Source organism: Rhinatrema bivittatum, chromosome 17 (assembly GCF_901001135.1).
Source record: "Rhinatrema bivittatum chromosome 17, aRhiBiv1.1, whole genome shotgun sequence".
Lineage (NCBI taxonomy): Eukaryota > Metazoa > Chordata > Amphibia > Gymnophiona > Rhinatrematidae > Rhinatrema > Rhinatrema bivittatum.
This window is the reverse complement of record NC_042631.1, coordinates 52,055,599-52,075,889: the sequence shown is the minus strand read 5'-3', so window position 1 is coordinate 52,075,889 and position 20,291 is coordinate 52,055,599. Positions and strand designations below refer to the sequence as shown.

Sequence of the window (20,291 nt, the reverse complement as noted above, 5' to 3'; positions counted from 1 at the left end):
GGAGAAGTAAATCCCCGCGCGCCAGCGGGCCTGCTGCGCGCCGGGACGTGACCTGGGGGCGGGTACGGAGGGCGCGGCCACGTCCCCGGACCGCCCCGGGCCGTAGCCACGCCCCCGTACCCGCCCCCAAAACGCTGCCGACACGCCCCCGAAACGCTGCGACGACCGGGCCCGCCCCCGACATGCCCCTGACACGCCCCCCTCGGAGATCCCCGGGAATTACGCAAGTCCCGGGACTTACGCGAGTCCCGGGGCTCTGCGCGCGCCGGTAGGCCTATGTAAAATAGGCCTACCGGCGAGCAGGGCTCTTAAAATCCGCCCCTAAGTGAACTTAATAGCAGATAATGGACTTCTCCTCCAAGAACTTATCCAATCCTTTTTTAAACACAGCTATACTAACTGCACGAACCACATTCTCTGGCAACAAATTCCAGAGTTTAATTGTGCGCTGAGTAAAAAGAACTTTCTCCGATTAGTTTTAAATGTGCCCCATGCTAACTTCATGGAGTGTCCCCTAGTCTTTCTACCATCCGAAAGAGTAAATAACCGATTCACATCTACCCGTTCTAGACCTCTCATGATTTTAAACACCTCTATCATATCCCCCCTCAGTCGTCTCTTCTCCAAGCTGAAAAGTCCTAACCTCTTTAGTCTTTCCTCATAGGGGAGTTGTTCCATTCCCCTTATCATTTTGGTAGCCCTTCTCTGTACCTTCTCCATCGCAATTATATCTTTTTTGAGATGCGGCGACCAGAATTGTACACAGTATTCAAGGTGCGGTCTCACCATGGAGCGATACAGAGGCATTATGACATTTTCCGTTTTATTCATCATTCCTTTTCTAATAATTCCCAACATTCTGTTTGCTTTTTTGAGTGCCGCAGCACACTGAACCGACGATTTCAATGTGTTATCCACTATGACACCTAGATCTCTTTCTTGGGTTGTAGCACCTAATATGGAACCCAACATCGTGTAATTATAGCATGGGTTATTTTTCCCTATATGCATCACCTTGCACTTATCCACATTAAATTTCATCTGCCATTTGGATGCCCAATTTTCCAGTCTCACAAGGTCTTCCTGCAATTTATCACAATCTGCTTGTGATTTAACTACTCTGAACAATTTTGTGTCATCTGCAAATTTGATTATCTCACTCGTCATATTTCTTTCCAGATCATTTATAAATATATTGAACAGTAAGGGTCCCAATACAGATCCCTGAGGCACTCCACTGTCCACTCCCTTCCACTGAGAAAATTGCCCATTTAATCCTACTCTCTGTTTCCTGTCTTTTAGCCAGTTTGCAATCCACGAAAGGACATCGCCACCTATCCCATGACTTTTTACTTTTCCTAGAAGCCTCTCATGAGGAACTTTGTCAAACGCCTTCTGAAAATCCAAGTATACTATATCTACCGGTTCACCTTTATCCACATGTTTATTAACTCCTTCAAAAAAGTGAAGCAGATTTGTGAGGCAAGACTTGCCCTGGGTAAAGCCATGCTGACTTTGTTCCATTAAACCATGTCTTTCTATATGTTCTGTGATGTTGATGTTTAGAACACTTTCCACTATTTTTCCTGGCACTGAAGTCAGGCTAACCGGTCTGTAGTTTCCCGGATCGCCCCTGGAGCCCTTTTTAAATATTGGGGTTACATTTGCTATCCTCTAGTCTTCAGGTACAATGGATGATTTTAATGATAAGTTACAAATTTTTACTAATAGGTCTGAAATTTCATTTTTTAGTTCCTTCAGAACTCTGGGGTGTATACCATCCGGTCCAGGTGATTTACTACTCTTCAGTTTGTCAATCAGGCCTACCACATCTTCTAGGTTCACCGTGATTTGATTCAGTCCATCTGAATCATTAACCATGAAACCTTCTCCATTACGGGTACCTCCCCAACATCCTCTTCAGTAAACACCGAAGCAAAGAAATCATTTAATCTTTCCGCGATGGCCTTATCTTCTCTAAGTGCCCCTTTAACCCCTCGATCATCTAACGGTCCAACTGACTCCCTCACAGGCTTTCTGCTTCAGATATATTTTAAAAAGTTTTTACTGTGAGTTTTTGCCTCTACAGCCAACTTCTTTTCAAATTCTCTCTTAGCCTGTCTTATCAATGTCTTACATTTAACTTGCCAATGTTTATGCTTTATCCTATTTTCTTCTGTTGGATCCTTCTTCCAATTTTTGAATGAAGATCTTTTGGCTAAAATAGCTTCTTTCACCTCCCCTTTTAACCATGCCGGTAATCGTTTTGCCTTCTTTCCACCTTTCTTAATGTGTGGAATACATCTGGACTGTGCTTCTAGAATGGTATTTTTTAACAATGACCACGCCTCTTGGACATTTTTTACTTTTGTAGCTGCTCCTTTCAGTTTTTTTTCTAACAATTTTTCTCATTTTATCAAAGTTTCCCTTTTGAAAGTTTAGCACGAGAGCCTTGGATTTGCACACTGTTCCTTTTCCAGTCATTAAATCAAATTTGATCATATTATGATCACTATTGCCAAGCGGCCCCACCACCGTTACTTCTCTCACCAAGTCCTGTGCTCCACTGAGAATTAGATCTAAAATTGCTCCCTCTCTCGTCGGTTCCTGAACCAATTGCTCCATAAAGCTATCATTTATTCCATCCAGGAACGTTATCTCTCTAGCGTGACCCGATGATACATTTACCCAGTCTATATTGGGGTAATTGAAGTCTCCCATTATTACTGCACTACCAATTTGGTTAGCTTCCCTAATTTCTCTTAGCATTTCACTGTCCATCTCACCATCTTGACCAGGTGGACGGTAGTATACCCCTATCACTGTAGTCTTCCCTGATACACAAGGGATTTCTACCCATAAAGATTCAATTTTGTATTTAGTCTCATGCAGGATGTTTATCCTGTTGGACTCTATGCCATCCCGGACATAAAGCACCACACCTCCTCCCGACTGCTCCTCTCTGTCATTGCGATATAATTTGTACCCCGGTATAGCACTGTCCCATTGGTTATCCTCTTTCCACCATGTCTCTGAGATGCCAATTAAGTCTATGTCATCATTTACTGCTATACATTCTAATTCTCCCATCTTACTTCTTAGACTTCTGGCATTAGCATACAAACATTTCAAAGTTTGTTTTTTGTTTGTATTTTTATTCTGCTTTTTAATTGATAGGGATAAGTTAGAATTTTTTAGCTCAGGTGAGTTTTTAGTTACAGGCACTTGGACTACTTTTCTAATTATTGGAACCTCACTGTCGGGATGCCCTAATTCTAATGCATCATTAGTATCCTTTAAAGATACCTCTCTCCGAACCATGCGCTGCTGAGCGACTGTCGGCTTTCCCCTTTGTTCTAGTTTAAAAGCTGCTCTATCTCCTTTTTAAAGGTTAGCGCCAGGACTGTATATAAGGAATCCTAGCCTGACACATCTTTGCTGGTCCTTCATAGAGTTGACTGACCTCTTTTCCTGTGTGTTCCTGATGCCTGCTTCACTCCTGGTCTTTAGTTTCACTCCTGGGACCTGCTCCTTTTCTGGTTTCTATTGCACCTGGCAAGTCCTACCTCCAAGGGTCCAAACTGCAGGGAATGGAAGCTGCTTCAGGTAGAAGACACTGGCTCCAGACCGCCTGCTCAGATGTGGTACCTTCTCTCTGTTCTTATCAGAGCAGGCTGTGACAGCTTGGACCAGCCCAAAACAGAGGCTAGAATAGAGCAGACCCAAAATACTTGAAAGACCTTATGGAGGCAGTACAAGGGATACAGGCTCAGCTTGTCTTTCAGCTTAGGATGGATTCCCTCCAGGGCCTTACCGCCAGTCAAGGTGAGCAAATTTGCCACTTCCAGAGCCCAAATTGCCACTTCCTGAAATGTTTGACAGCAACAGGAGCGAGTTGCAGTGATTCCTCCATCAATACAAACTCTGGTTTTGTTTACACCCTCACTCGTATCCATCAGAACCACTCAAAATAGGGTTTATGATTGCTTGCTCATAAAGGCGGCCCTGGCATGAGTTACACCATTTTTGGAATGAAATGTTCCAATCCTGAACCAAATAGACCTGCTTGTGTCTACACTCTCCCAGGCTCTTGGCGATCCAATAAGATCTTGGTGTGCCGTCAGAGTGAGACTGAATACACTATGAAATGAACCAGTTAGTGAATAATCTGAACTGGAATGACTGGCCCTGCATGCCCACTTCAAGGATGATTTGGCCCAGCTACAACTCTCAGGCAACCCAGAAACCTTACTCCAAGAGGGAGCATCTGGAGTTGGGTCTCCCTATTGCTATTTTAGCTTCATGATTTTTGTAGAATATTTGCTGAACCAATGTCCTTGTGGCTCCATTACAAGATCCCCTGCTGTTAAACAAGTGGAGCTGCAGGTTCAAATCCCTACTGTCACTGACACCAGCAGATTGAAATCACCTCTTGTTTCATAGACATTTTTTTAATATCCTCATATAGCACCATGAACAGTCCATGGCTGACCAGAGAATAAATTCAGGCTTTCATAAACTCTTATTAATAACAGAAAACAACTCTGTTTACCTTTGCAGTACTTAAACAACTACAACAACAAAAAACAGCAATGTATTTTACAGCTTCTCAATCTGGACCATCCCTAGATTCCATCTCTTACCAGGGCCTCCTTTCCCCTCCTGGGCTTGGCTAATTATCCCCCTTGCCTAGGGAATCACCCTGGACCAGGATTCTCTGCTGCTATAGATTAATGGGAAAGTGGACCCTTGTGCTGTGGTCTGGTTAGCCCTACCAGACAAGCAAGTCCGTATGGCCCACACCAACAGCTGGCAGACATACAGTGAGTGGGACTGACAGGAGTTTTGCCTAACCAACCATCTTCCCTGCAGGTTGAGCCCATGGATTCTGACGGGCAGCAGGTCTTAGGAGGGTCCCAGGCATAGTAGCAAGTGCATGAGTCCAAGCTGGTGAAGGTCAGGGCAGGCAGCAGACAAGTGGTGATCCAGGAGACAGGCCAGAGATCAGGCAGGCAGAAGACAAGCAGAGGTCGGGGCAGGCAGCAGACAAATGAAGTTCAGTTCTAAAGCAGAGGATCAAGTCCAGGAAGCAATCAAAAGAGTCAGAAAAAAGGCTGAGGTCAATACAAGGAAGTCAAGCCAGGGGAGTCAGAGCAAGACCTGTCAAAGATAGGGATTGACCACAACACAGAGGAACCAGACTGGACAGGAAACATAGACCAACCAGACGAACACAGAAGGAAGCAGGAACATAGGAACCAGGAACAAGGGTAGACAATGCAAGGAGAAGCAATACACATTGAGCAGCAGATCACCAGAAGACCTGTTGCTGAGGCACGGAATACAGGGCTGAATGGGTTTAAATAGCTAGAGGCAGGTGATGTCATCCAAGGGTGACTGCTGTTGTTTCCCACCTAAGATCATATATTATATGTGTACTGGGTGCGTGAGCCTAAGGCATTCAACAGTGGGTCCCCACTTCAAGTGTGTCTGCATGTATGTAATGGCAGCATTCTGGCATGAGAAAGGAACTGGATGCCGGCTAGTTGTATAGCTGGAGAGAAGCAGCTGGGAACCGTGGGCTCTAACATTGAGTTTAAGGTGGACCAGACTAGATCTCTGGATTTGGTCCTTTAAGGTGTCTGGGGTTTTCTCCTGTATACCCCTTCACATACCCTCTTCCTCAGCTCAAACCTCTCAGATTGAGTGCTTGTCCTTACTAGGGGAATACTCCTGAAAAACAGGTGTCCCTATTTTTCTTTTCCATCCTATGCTGGGGTTGTCTAACTCTTCTAGGGTTTACCTTTCCCACCCAGTCTGGGGAACCAGTCAAGGGTTTCTGGGGTACCTGCTGTTCCTCCTTTGATGTAGTAAGTTCCTCTACTTTGTCTTCCAGGTACCTGGAATAACCCAGCTTCCTTTGGTGGTACTGCCTTTGAATTCTGACCTAGTCCAACTGTTGTGAGCTGATCCAACAGGGTTTTAAACTGGGGACAATCATACCCTAAAACCACAGGATATGGGAGCTCGAGAGTTGTCAGCAGTTGGGTACTGCAGGTGGTTGACAAGAATACAGTTGAGTGTCACCTTCTTCTTGCTATCAATCTACCCTTTCTGGGTTAGGTCTTTACGGATGAGATTCTTTCCACATCCTAAATCCATGAAGGCTTGGGTGGGAACCTCATTCAGTTCAACTGAGATCACAAAGTTTGAAAGTCCTCCACATGGGTCATCTACCAAATTACAGCTTTGCATCTTCACAAAAGTATGCACCCACTCATGCTCCCACTCTTCATTTTCACGTTAGGGACAATCTTTAACAACATGCTCTTCCATTTCACAAGGGGAGCATGCCTGCAGGACTTGTTTCACTTTGATTTTAACAGTTCCTACAAAGTTTGCCACTCCCTTCCTTCATTTGACTATGCTGTCCCTTGTAGAGCTTCACTAGCTTGTGCTCCCATTCTAGATCCTCATCTATGGGCCTTTACAGTTCTGCCACACAGTAGTAGCAGGGCTTGCTCCATTTTAATTTTACCACTTCCTACAAAGGGTTCTTCATTCCCTTCTTTATCACTCCTCCTCGTATCCATTCCTGGCACAAAGTGAACAAAAGGAGAAAGTGTTCAGACCCTTGCAACTCAGATGAGCTGGTACCTCAGAGACTCCTTTTCTCCTCCGACTCCATGGTCATCTGTGCTCTGATGGTCTTTCCTTGTGAGTGTACACTTTAGCCTCTAGTGCTGGCTGAGTTACCTGGTTGATGTCCTTGGTCTCTCTTCCTTGGTATCGGCAATCTCTGGCCAAATGCCCTCTCTTTCTACAGTTGAAACAAGCTAGGGAGCCTGGTGGCTGTGGCTTGAGAATGAAGGCAGAGCTGTTCTCCTCCAGATACCATTGCTGGGGACCTCTTCTCTCACTGCCATGATAGGGAACCTGTGCAGGGTGTCTTTCAAGCTTCCGCACCAATTCTGGCATCAATTGAGCCTGATGGAAAGCATTTGCTATTTCCGATGCTTTCTCCAGGGTGAGTCCTGGCTGCTAATACACCCAATTCCACATTGGCTGGTCAGCCCATCCAGGAAGGACCTGATTTGCTACCTTGAGGCCAGTCTTTGCCTCTGGCTGTAACCACTTCCATCTTATATATCTTTTAGCCAATGAAAAAGACTGTGTAGTGTTTCCCCAGGTTGTATGGGACTCCTTTGGAACTGTTGCCAGTATGTTTCTATTGCATAACCTGCTCTTTCCAGAATGGTGGTTTTGACATCTGAATAGTTGGTTCTCCCATCAGGATTGGCAGCTTGAAAGACTGCTTGCCTTTTGCTGGTAAGTAGATTTGCCAGGTACGTAGTCCAGGTGGTTTCTGGCCAGTTAGTCATGCAGGCAATTCTTTGAAATTTTTTAAAGAATATATTGGGTCTTCACCTGCCTTCATTTGCATTGCTTGGGCTAGCTGGGTAATCTGCACATGTAAAAACTGAACCATTCCTGGAGTTGCTGCTGCCCTTCTGTGAGAGTCTGGATTGCTTCTCCATGTTAGCTTTCTGGGCTCCAGTAACACAGGATTTTCTGCCTGTTCGACTCTGACTCGTTGTATATATATGTCCCTCACTCCAGGTAGAGCTACCATCCTTAGACTGCTATGAAAATTCTCAGCCATTGCTGCAGCGAGACCCCAGGAAATGGGGGAAAAAAAACATTTCCCCCTTTTTTTCTCTTTTTGGCATGCTTCTCTACCTGTGACAAACTTAGCCCAGAAATCCCTGAACTAACACCATATGTGGCCAGAAAATAGATCCAGGTCAGACTGTCTTTAAGGTGTTCTCCACAACTTCAGCTCCAGTTCCTATGCCAGCGAATCTGGCTATGGCTGCCTTCGCAACTGCAGCTCAAACTTATAGTCTAGTGAATCTGGCTTCAGCTGCCTCAGTGAGTCCAGTATGTGCACGAGTGACTTCAGTTTCCCCTGCTCCAATCTGGAGACATTTTACAGTGGATCAAGTTACTATCTTCAAGTGGGAGTTGGCAACACTGCTCCTGCCCTCTAACCAAGAAGCACAGTTAAGCTTATGATGTAGTAAACCTGAAGGGTGAAGTAAACTGCTGGAACGGCTGACCAAGCCCCTCATTGAACAGTAGGGTTGGCAACTGCCTGGTTCTGTTTTTAAGCATGCTGTGCAGTGTCTGATCAGAAGTACTAGCCAGATGCTAAAAATCTGGTTCTTGCAGACTGCTCCTCCTCTCTCACACACACAACGTCTTGGTTAGAGGGCCTACTTGAAGAGAATGATATGGACTACTGTGGAAAGTGTCCAGATTGGAGCAGGTGGAAGTGAAGTCACTGGAGCCCAAGCTGGACTCATTGAGGCTGCTGGAGCCAGATTCATTAGAACAGAAGCTAGAACTCAAGTTGCAGAGACAGCCATAGCCAGAGTCACTGGTGTAGGAACTGAAGCGGAATTTGTGGAGGGAGCCGGATACCACCAAGGCAGAAACTGGAGTCAGCAAGATGACCGGAACTGAAGCTGCTAGAACTACTACAGCAGGAGCTGGAGCTACTGTTACATTTGCCGCTCACAGGATGGTCCCGCTAGCAGCTTCACTCACCCTGACGTTGTCAGCTGCAAACTGCCACTCCCCATGGCAGGGAAATGCATCGCTCCTGTCTTCCTCCTAGGCACATGCACACAGCACATGCCAAGCTGTACGAGCCCCACGGCAGCAATCCAGGCTCTCGGCATTTCCTGATGATGTGACATGGCCAGGTATTTAAACCCTGGCCTTGCAATCAGGCTTTGCCTTAGCAAGCAGGTCCTTCTCCTTGGAATCATTTCAGCTTACCTTATCCTCAGGTTCTGTTTTTGCCCTGCTCCAGTCTTTGCCTTGCTTCAGTCTTCAGTCTCCTGCCTTGTTCAGCTCCAGAAACGGCTTCAGCTTTGCTCTTCTCCCAAGTTTTCCGTTTCAGCTTCAGCCTTGCTCCTTGTCCATTTTCAGCTTCAGCCTTGCTCCTCATCTGTCGTCAGCTTCAGCCAGGCTCTTCTGCCTTGTCTGGTCCTTTGGATCTGACCGTAGCTTCAGACTTTTGGACTTTGTCATAGCTTGGCCCGTGCAAAGACTCATTCACTTACCTGCGGCACAGACCTTAGGGCCCTGCCCTTGAGGTTACATCAATTTTGCCAAGGCAAGAATGGCTCACGCTTACGTTATTCGAAATAGCTACACTCAGTGTAAAAGCAGAAACTGGAATTTGGACTCACTGGTACAGGAGCTGGAGCTCCCTGGGACAGATGGTACCATTGATTCAGGAACTGAGGCTGAGGCTTGGATCACCAGTGTATAAACTGAGGTTGAGGCTAAGGCTGGGATCACTACTGCATGCCTGTGATAGGGACTTTTCCCCAAACAGGGGATATATCTATATATGCAGAGAGTACAGTATGAAGGAATCTCCACTTTCCTCTTACACACCTGAATCCAGTGTATCCAAAAAGCACAGCCTGTAGAAATCCCCCCATCCCTGTCAGGAAATTCACAGCTCCTGATCCATCAGCATTTTCAGTCCAGATCTAATAAAAATGAAAAAGATATTAGTGTTAAATTTGCAGGCTACGTTACATATTAACATAGTAATGATGACATAAAAGGACCAGGTGGTCCATCCTGTCTGCTCAGCAAGCTTCTTATGGTAGTAACTTCCGGTCCGTGCAGGTATCCCCAAGCCTGAGGAGGGCACAGGAGACTTATTAACTAGGAATAATCCAACTAATTAAAGATTTGGGAATTTTGCCTCCTAAAGTCTAGCCAGATAAGTTAGATGTTTAGAATTCAGGTGGATAGATTAGGTGTGTACTGGAGGCATAACTGGGAGGAGATGAGTTAGTTGGCTACGTTTTTTGGCTAACTCTCTTAGAAAACAGACTACTATGTACTATGTGCTAAAAGCATCCTTGTATGTTTCCAGCACCATAAGCTATTTAAATTAATTTACTGATTTATTAGTTATCTTTCCATTCAAAAGAGGCTACTTGAAATTGCTCCTAAATATTCCAGGGCATTCTCTGCCAGTTGATAGAACATCCAATAGGCTATGGGCCCCTTAAATGTTACTGAAAAGGAATACATGCATCTGTAAACTGCAGTCATGTCAAATTCCTCTGAGACAGACAATCAGCATTGAAATCTATTTACTGTATTTACTGGACTGGGGAAGAAGTCTAATTTTTTAGCTTGCTTCCCTACTGTATAGTTTACTTCACTTATGCACTGTGTTTGTCAGTTATATATGAAAATTTGAGAATTAAGTAATTTGAATTTGGTTTGATTCTTTGGTTGTTAAAATGCTGATTATACTCATAACTTCAGAATGTTGGCATTGTAAATGTTTCTTACTTACCCATGATATATTAGCTTTCCAGGCCACAAAGGACCCTTCATCTTACAAAGACTCATCTGAAATGTCAGAAACAACTTCCCATCTCTTACCTGAAATGGCTCGGAAATATTCTCCAAACATTTCTTCAAGAGATTTTGTGCCTTTTGGATCTCCTTGAGCTGCATCCATCCAACAGCAAACATACTCTGAAAAAGAGACAAACATTCTGGAATTACCTCACAGCCTGCCCTTTTGGGAAATACCTGGCATTCATTTTCAAAGTTTCAGTAGGTGGGAAAGCAGAAAAACGTCTTCATCCTAGAGATTGCCCTATCCCATGTTCTATACAGATGGCCCTTTGTAACTGCATGATTTGGGGGATTCTGTATTCACACTGTGGAGTTAAGAGCTGACTTTCTGACTTTCTGATGTATCCTGGGATCTTGGAATGTGGCCAAATGTTTGGAACTTAGCAGAGCTGGGTTTAGTAGCAGTGAAGTAGGGAGAAGCCCACCATGATGTCTTCCTACTTCACTGCCCATCACCAGCTCTGGGCTCTTTTCCACTGTGCTGCAGCCTCCTTCATGCCTGTCTCCATCCCCAGAGCCGCATGACCATTGTCCTGAGCCCCAGTGACATCATCGGAGATTTACACATGAAGGCCCAGGACACTGAGGATCTGCCATTCCCTTTGCCTAAGATGCCTGCCAGTGACTATGGAGGTTGCCCAAGCCCATACCAGCTTCAAGTCAATTTCCACTGTGCTGCAGCCTCCTTCCTGTCTATCTGCATCCCTGGACCACTTTCCTATCAATCTGACCCTCCCCCCCAGTGATGTCCTTGGGAGTGATGGCATTAAGGCCTGGAAGAATGACAAAGAGCCATTCATTTTATCTGTGCTGCCTGCCAGTGACTGTGGAGATTGCTCCTGCCCATTACCCACTTTGGGCCCTTTTCCACCATGCTGTAGCCTCCTTCCTGCCTGTCTCCATCCCTGGAGACACTTGACCATCATGCCCTGCTCCCAGTGATGTCACATGCTACAAAGGAATGCTCCTTTGTGTATGCCTTTATTGTTTACTTCATTTTCTGCAGTTTGACTCAGCCAGTTTGCCAAGTTGGAGCTCTCAAATCTTTCTTGGTGATCACTGAACATGGCAGATATGGGGTCTCCCTCACCATTATATCTCTGATTCACATAGACCATTAGAACATTTAATACCTCTGTCAGTTCAACCAATGTCTATGTTGACACCGTCTTCCTCATTGACAATAAAATAATGTTAATGAATGCCCAATCTGTGTCCACAATGTTTCCTGTAATCTTCAATTTGTTGCTAGATAAGGCCCCTGATTGCTTATTCATCACAGACTTGGCTAATTGACTGATACATTCCTTTTACACCTGCTATGCCCTGTTAATTATGCAGTATTGTCACATTTGCAAAAGAACAGATGCGGTGGGGATCTACGAATTGCCTTTAAAAAAAGCCATGCAGTTGTCAATTCTTCCTGTTGAAATAGTCCCATCATATGACATATTCGTACTCATCTCAACATCTATTAGTATATGCCTTGTATACTGTCCCTCTGAGTTACTAGCTTACAACCTTTGCCCCCAGTCCCTCTGAGTTACTAGCTTACAACCTTTGCCCCCACTGGTCAAGCTTATTTATTTAAAAATGTATTACATGTTCAATAACTAACTGGTGGCTCACAATAAAACATTAAATTACATTAAAATAAAATAAAATTCACACCTAATAAAGAGAATTGAGCAACTAAACATAACGGGCACAATATTAAAAAATAAACATTTTGTTTCAGTTAACCGGATAAGATGTATCCGGTTAACTTAAATGGGATATTCAGCAGCACAACAATGTTGCTGAATATGGTGTGTAAGTCTCTATTTAACCGGATGTTAAATCCGGATAAGTTAAATCCAGCTAAGTTAAATCCAGCTTAAATACAGTTAATGCGCAATTAGAGTAGCAATGGGATCCGGCATGGGAAGCCCATTTGTGAATAGTAAACTGGCCTCAAGAGTCTCAAACTGGGGATAATCTCATCCCAAAATAATGGGTATGGAAGCTTGGGAAGAATACCTACTTCTCCATAGATTTGCCCCGCCAAGGTCCTGACTGGTTGGCTACTGTTGCTGGTCACCATGTGTGCAGGTGAATGATGCTTTCTTCCTGTAATCAATATCCCTACTTTGTTCCTTAGTGAACATGATGTTTCCTTCATTATGAAAAGTTATTTTTAAAATATGTCATTGGATTTCCTGGGTCATCTGGTCAAGATATATTTTGGCCTGGCCAAGGTAATTCAAGAAAGTTGAAAGGAATTTTCTGGCTTTGTATTCACAGGTTCAGGGTTTGAGGGCTTCTTTTTTACTCAGATATCCCTGCAAGTGTGTTATAAAATTTGGGAGAGACTGTTATTTTATGTTCCTGAACAGCTTAAATCCTTTACTGATGGCAAGAAGATGGCTGTTTCTTAGTGCTTCCTTGATTCAAGTCACAACTCTCCTAAGACAAACAGGGTTGGGTCCATCCTTAGCCAATTCTACTGGTATTATTTTCCTTTAATTCTGTATCTACTGTGTTCTCTCTTCCCCCTCCTCTCACGTTGGAAGGTCTAAATTTGAGAGAGTATTATTTTATATATTTATTTATTTATTTATTTATTTATTTAAAAGCTTTTATATACCGATTGCTGTTTGTACATCGTATTGGTTTACACGGAACACTGCGCTTATATATTACAGCATAACAATTCCATGGAACGATTGGAACAACGGTACAAAGGAATATTGTGCATATATATTATGGCATAACAATTACATGTAACGAATGGAAACAAAGGAGGGAAACAGGATAATAAATGGGAACAAAATATTAGAATGGTAGGAGAGGGGGATTAAAAAGTGAGGTAACAAACTATGGGCCTCATTTTCTAAACGGATCGCGTGCGATACCAAAATGGGGGCGGAATCGGCCCCGGAAGAGGAGGAGTCGGGGCGTCACCAGGGCCGACTCCGCGAAGACGCCATGGACGACGAAAAGGTAAGGCCCTTTTCGCGTCCAAGTTCGGACCCAATAGCTACATTTTATTTAATTTATTTATTTATTTAGATTTTTTATATACCGGCATTCGAGACAGCAGTCACATCATGCTGGTTCACATAAAACAGGGGTGCAAAGTAAACATAACAATAACAAAGTGCTGAAAAGGCAGTTACATATAACAAGGTGATAAGAACTTGGCTTAGAGGAAGAGAAAGGACAGGTTATTAATTTACACAAGTAAACGATAGGAGATAAGGTCGACCATAGTGTAGATGGAGATTAGGGGTGGCTTGTAAGTATTAGATCAATTGACGTCTGGGAAGGCTTGTATGAATATCCAGGTCCATCCAATAGTGCCACCATCTTCTATGGTGGCACTATTGGGTGTGAAACCGGCAGCGATCGCTGCCAACTAGCGCAGACCTGCCCCCCCCGTTTCGGCCCCCCACCCCTCATTCCCTAAAGTATCGCAGGCCTGCGATACTTTAGAAAATGAGGCCCTATGTACAGATTAGGCGGTTGGGTTGGAGGGAATTTAGTGAATTTATTATTTGTTGAATCACATTATATGAATTATTTCCTTCTTAGTTAATTTTTCTTTTGTTAACTCTCTCTGTTTCTGTGCAAATCATTCTTTTTTGTAATTGTAATGAAAATTAAAAATACAAAGTACACACAACACAACTGGGTCTTAAATCTATTCACAAATGGGTTTCTTATGCTGGATCCCATCACTGCTCTAACTATAGATTCTGATTTATTATAAGCTACTCAAATGCCTCTGCGCATTTAAATTTTATTATTATCCACTTTAAGACCAACTTTGGGAAAAATCAGAATATCAAATGTCAATATATCAAATTTCAATATATCAAATGTTTTCCTTGCCAGTGGGTACTTTTAACATTTAGTCCTGGCTCTGTTACTAAGCTGACCTCCATTAATGGTCTTCCCTTGTCAGCACATGCTTTAGCCTCTTCTGCTAGTTGAGTTACCGGAAATCTCTAGCCAAATGCCCTCTCCTTCATGTCCCTGGCCTAACTTCTTATTCCCTTCTAAGAAGAACATAGTCAGTTACATGGGCAGTTACATGTGTTAGGAACCCCGGCCGCGTGGGACCGCAACCGGGTCCCCTCACCTAAGCCAGTTGGAGGCCCGGCCCTACCCTCGCTGCTACTGCTCCCGGATGCTGACTCTGCCTGTGGCCTACTCTTGCACTACCTGTACGCCTCCGACTCCAGCTCCTCGTAGTCTCCTCTCTAGGCACGCATATGCGCTGAGTCACGGGATTTAAAGGGCCAGAGGCGGGAAAGCTCCCTGTGGCCCGGGTTGATTACGTCAGGCTAGGTGGGTATTTAAACCCTGCCTCTCTGCTTCCACTTCACCTCAGCAATGGGTCCTGCTCATCAGAGAGTGAGAGTTGCCTGCATTCCTCATCTCAGCATTCCTGACTCTGCCTCGTCTTGTTCCTGGTTCTAGCATTTCTGTTCCTTGCCTCTGGTCCCTGCCTTGCTCCTCGTTCCTTGGATTGGTTTCTTGGTTCTGATTCCTTGCCTGGTACTTGTCTTTGCTTGATCTCCGCCTGCCCTGACTCCTTGCCTGGTACTGACTCTTAAAAAATAAAAAAATAAAAACTCTTTAATTAATGAAACCATAATTTTAATATCTAACAAATCTATCGTTTGAATTGTTAGATCTTTAGGTAATTTATTTATTTATTTATCCATTCTTGGTTTTAATCAAACTGAATACTCTTATGTTCAGCTTCCTGTCATATAAATCATTCTAGATACGTGTGGCAACATGTAAGTTAAAAAAAGATAAATGCAGAGTCTCATTCAAGATAATCTGGCAATGGTCAGAAGAAGAAAGTCATTTAGGAGGGTTAGAGTTCCCTTGACGGTGTGAAAGGGGAAAGAAGTTGGGAGAGATAATCAGAGGCTTGTCCATTCAAGCATTTGAGGACAATGCAGAGAGTTTTGAAATGTATCTTGCCTTTCAATGAGAGCCAATGAAGCTGATGTACAATAGGTTTAATGTGATCAGTTGCTTTTGCACCTACCAAAATTTTTCCAGTAATACTTTGTAGGAACTGGAGGCATTTCACACTGTATTGTGACATGCCATTGTATACTGAATTGCAGTAATCAATTCTGCAGATGATTAGTCCATGGATTACATTAGCAATATTGGGGGTCATTTTCAAAGGAGTTACGCATGTAAATGTGACATACTATCGTAGCAATTTTCAAAAGCTATTTACTCGAGTAAAGTGCACTTACTTGAGTAAATCCTATGGACAATTCAATGGCATATATTGTAGCAATTTTGAAAAGCCCACTTACTTGAGTAAAGTGTATTTACTCGAGCAAAAACCAGTTTTGCTCGAGTAAATGCTTTTTAAAATCTACCCCATTGTGTCTATCAAAAAAATTGCAGAATTGGTGGATCTGCCACAGATACAAGAGAAGGACCTCACTACTTTAGAAATTTGAGATACCATTGTGAAGGACAATGAGGAGTACCATCTTGGTCCACATGAAGGTAGATGATGTTGGTGATGTCCACCAAGATTGATTCTGTTCCATGGCCTTTTCTGAAGCCTGTTTGGTATTGATAAAGGATACTGTATTCGTCCAAGAGTTGAGGTAGATACATTTTCCTCCACCTTGGATAAGAAGGGAAAATTGGAGACTGGGCAATAGTTGTCTAATTTTGATCCCAAGTCAGAACACAATTGAAGAAACCTATAAGAAATAACCAATTATCTAGCAGAAATCAAACAATGCCTATCCTCCATAAAACTCATAATAAGCATCGAAAAAACCAAATTAATAATCCTAGACAAAAAAGCTCCATTACAACCACTCAAAATGGAGGACCCGAAAACACGTATCTCTCCTGTCAGCTACGCTCGAAACCTAGGAATAACCGTAGACAAAGATCTATCTTACAAAACCCACATAACAAATAAAATCAAAGAAGGATACCACAAATTGCTCAAACTCAGATGCCTTAAACCTTTTCTCACACAAGAAGACTTCAGAACAGTACTACAACTTCTTATATTCTCCAACCTCAACTACTGCAATGCCTTACTTCTCGGCCTACCTCTAACAACCATCCGTTCACTCTAAATACTACAGAATACAGCAGCCAGAATTCTTACAGGAACAAAGAAATACGAGCATATCATACCAATACTTATCTCTCTACACTGGGTCCCAATAAAATACAGAATAGAATACAAGGTTCTAACAATCCTTCACAAAATAATTACAGGACAAAAAAAATCTATGGCTGAACAAACACATCATACCCCATGCACCAAAAAGGAATCTTCGATCGACGAACAAAGGCCTCCTTAAAATACCTCATGTAAGATCTACTCATCTGAAGACAACTCGTGAGAGAGCTATTTCCCTCGCCAGCCCCACCCTTTGGAACGCATTCCCAAGCGAAATAAGAACGCAACCTGATATCAAAACCTTTAAAAAAGATTTGAAAACCTGGATGTTCACAAGAGCCTATGCAAATGATCTCATCCATCAACACAACAAGAACTCCACACAAACTTCCACCAAGAAAAGTCCACTTCCTCAAAGAAACATAATCACGTCTAAGACAACGCAAGAAAACACTAAGAAAACACCAAGATAAGCCTACTGCTTCAGAGAAACATAAAGCATCAAAGACAACCCAAGAATCTACAAGTCAATACACATAGCCACATCCAATGGGCTAGCACAACCACTCAAACTATACAACAACCATGATGCAAACTCTATCGTAAAAAATATGATCTAACATTGTTTCTCTAATACGACTCAACTTTTGTTTATCTAATGTAATTCGTATGAACCGTTATGATGGCGAATCAGCCTTTGTGTATCTAATGTAACTATTGTGAACTGTTATGATGGCGAATCAGCATTTGTTTAACTAATGTAACTATTGTGAACCATTATGATGGTGAAACCGAATGACGGTATACAAAACATGTTAAATAAATAAATAAAATAAATTTTAAAAAAAGCACCAGGTTTCATTAGCATGGGCATGATAGCAGCCTTTTTGAGTGAGCTGGATAGTAGGCCTTGGGATAACATTTATTACATTGGTTAGTCAGAGGATTAGATCCTGTTTTAGGTTACAAATGAATCTTGGAGGGATTGGGTTTAACATGTTCATTGATTGGCTGATTCATTGGAGGATTTTTACCACCTCTAGTGGAGTGATTGTCCTGAAGTCAAACAATGGGATTAAGTTTGGGAGGAGTTACAAATAATTGGCCTTATCAGAGGAGCAGTTGTTGCCTTCATGGGGTGGTTGTTGTCAGGGTGAGTGAAGTAGAAGAGGTGGAAGGATGAACGAATAACTTGTATTTTTTCTGTGAAGAATTTGGCGAAGTCTTTGGCAGTGTAACCCTCTGAGTTGGTAGGAGGAATTTGGGTTTCCAGTTTGGAGAGTTTTTATACAAGGTCAAAAGTTTACTTCAGTAGTTCATGGAACACAGTCAACATGGATTTATTCAAGGTGTTGCACTGGAGGTGGACCCTTGGCCTGGTGCAGGATTGGTAAGGCTCTCTGGTCGGACCCAGTGAGCACCTGCCACCAGGAGGCGGAGCACACTAGGAAACAGAGGCTAGCTGGAGCTTCAGCAATAACAGTCCAGGGGTTCCGCGGGTTGAGCCCTTGGTTATCCGGACCGCCTGGACTTAGGTGGGCCTCAGAGGGTCTCCTGTAGAGCTAGCGGAGAGGTGTGCCCACCAATAGCAAAGGTGCACGGCTGATGGAAAGCAGGTGAGCTAGACTGGAACAGAGAGTCCTGGAGACCACTGGAAGGGAACATGAACTGAAGGTCCTCCGGACAGGATAGGCAGCGCCTAGTGGTCTAGCTTGGAGAATGTCATGGGCAGCATCACAGCAGGCAGACCTGGTGGTCACGAGAGGAGCAAAGAGAGTGTCCGAGTGAAGCGCAAGGGTCAAAGCCAGGGTATCCGTCCAAGGGTGGTCAACCAAAGCAAGGGTCAGTTCCAGGTATCAGTCCAAGAGTGGCCAATGGCGAGCAGAGGTCAGTTCCAGGTATCAATCCGAGCACAGTCAATGGCGAGCAGAGGTCAGTTCCAGGCAGCGGTTCAAACGTGGTCAAGGGCAAGCCGAGGTCAGTACCATGAATAAGTCCGAGAAGGTAAAACATGGGAAGCGTAGCAGGAATCAGGAAGGACCACGGGAATACAGACACAGGACACTGGAACACAGGAACACTGGAGCAAGGACAGGAACACAATAACGCAGGAACACAGGATGGCAACTAGCTTCTCACTAATGAGACGACCCGTTTGTCAAGGCAAGGAACTGGAGACTGAGCCCTGCCTTTATGCAGGGCTCAGGTGATGTCATCGTTGTGCGCCATGGAGGAGTTTCCTGCGCTTGGCCCTTTAAAGGGCCGGGTGATCCACATGTGCCTGGGGGCGGACCTGACGCAGACGAGGAGCCCCACCGTGAGGAGCCGCATGGTCGAAGGCCCCGAGGGACCTGGAAACGTCGTGGGACGCCGCAGACACCAGGGACTAGCTGCGGCTGTGAAGGAGGATAGACCAGGCCTTACGGAGGAGAGCCCGAGGTGAGCAGGCCCGGCCGTGGCACCAGCGCGGCTGGGACGTGCAACTCAAGGGAAGTCTTGCCAAACAAATCCGCTTCATTTTTTGAAGGGGTTAATAAACATGTGGATAAAGGTGAACTGGTAGATATAGTATATTTGGATTTTCAGAAGGCGTTTGACAAAGTCCCTCATTAGAGCCTTGTAAGAAAACTAAAAAGTCACGGGATAGGAAGCAATGTCCTTTCGTGGATTACAAACTGGTTAAATGACAGGAAGCAGAGAGTAGGATTAAATAGTCATTTTTCTCGGCTGCAGCTTCTTAATTTACCTACCGGTGATCTTTTCCTGCCTTGCGAGACCTGGATGTCGGGGGCGGAGCCGGGTGAGACGCCTACAAGAGCGGCGTCCTAGCAGCTCCCCACTCGCTGCAGCTTCTTAATTTACCTGCCAGTGATCTTTTCCTGCTGGTCTTTTCCTGCCTTGCGAGACCTGGACGTCGGGGGCGGACCCGGGTGAGACGCCTACAAGAGCGGCGTCTTACCGGCGCACCACAGCCGCTGGCGCGCAGCTTTGCTTGGCTTAGCTTGGCGACATTGGCGTTGGCAGGAAGTTCTGTTTTAATTGATCTGCAGCCACGAGACTACAGGAAGGGAATAAAGAGTTCCATTTTGTCAACGGCAAGGATCCTCGGTAAGATTTATACTTACCTTTTTTTATTTTTGTTGGTTCAAATATTAGGTTTGACTGAGCCTTCTCTTTGTAATGCCACATACATTCTTGCTTTGCAAGAACCCCTATAGATAAACCCGGAGGAGGAGTCACAGGAGGATCAAACCAGGAGCAGGGTTTGATCCTTCAGACACAGGAAACATCTTTAACCCCAGGGGCATCAGTGACACCAGAGCCACCAGCCGGGATTAGAGTTGGGATATCTCTTGGAGTAGATCCTAAACGTAAGATGGATTTTTTATCACTGCGAGACCAGAGAGAAGCAGATGTATCAATCTGCTCCTCGGAGAGCCCGCAAATGGGTTCCAGGGATCAACGTGATAATACATCAGGACAATCCACACCCGGCCAGACTCCAATAGAGGGAGGAAGTGGTAATATTCAAGATGGACTCTTAACTGGTATTTCCATAATAACTCCTAAAAATTTAACCCTTGAAGAAATTGGTACCATGCTAGTCTCAATGCAGAGATCTATAAATAATATAGCAAATACGATGCAAGAAGTT

At 44.2% G+C, this 20,291-nt stretch overlaps 1 protein-coding gene across 1 annotated transcript in view; it reads right to left on the bottom strand.

Annotated features, from left to right (window-relative positions):
- The window catches only part of PGGHG (protein-glucosylgalactosylhydroxylysine glucosidase), a 270,873-nt gene that overhangs the window by 44,706 nt on the left and 205,876 nt on the right, over positions 1–20,291 (bottom strand). The window contains exons 12-13 of the mRNA XM_029582660.1: positions 10,486–10,581; positions 9,472–9,569 (exon numbers count right to left, since the gene is read on the bottom strand). Coding sequence (XP_029438520.1) covers positions 9,472–9,569; positions 10,486–10,581 — 194 coding nt within the window. The remainder of the gene's footprint in view (positions 1–9,471; positions 9,570–10,485; positions 10,582–20,291) is intronic.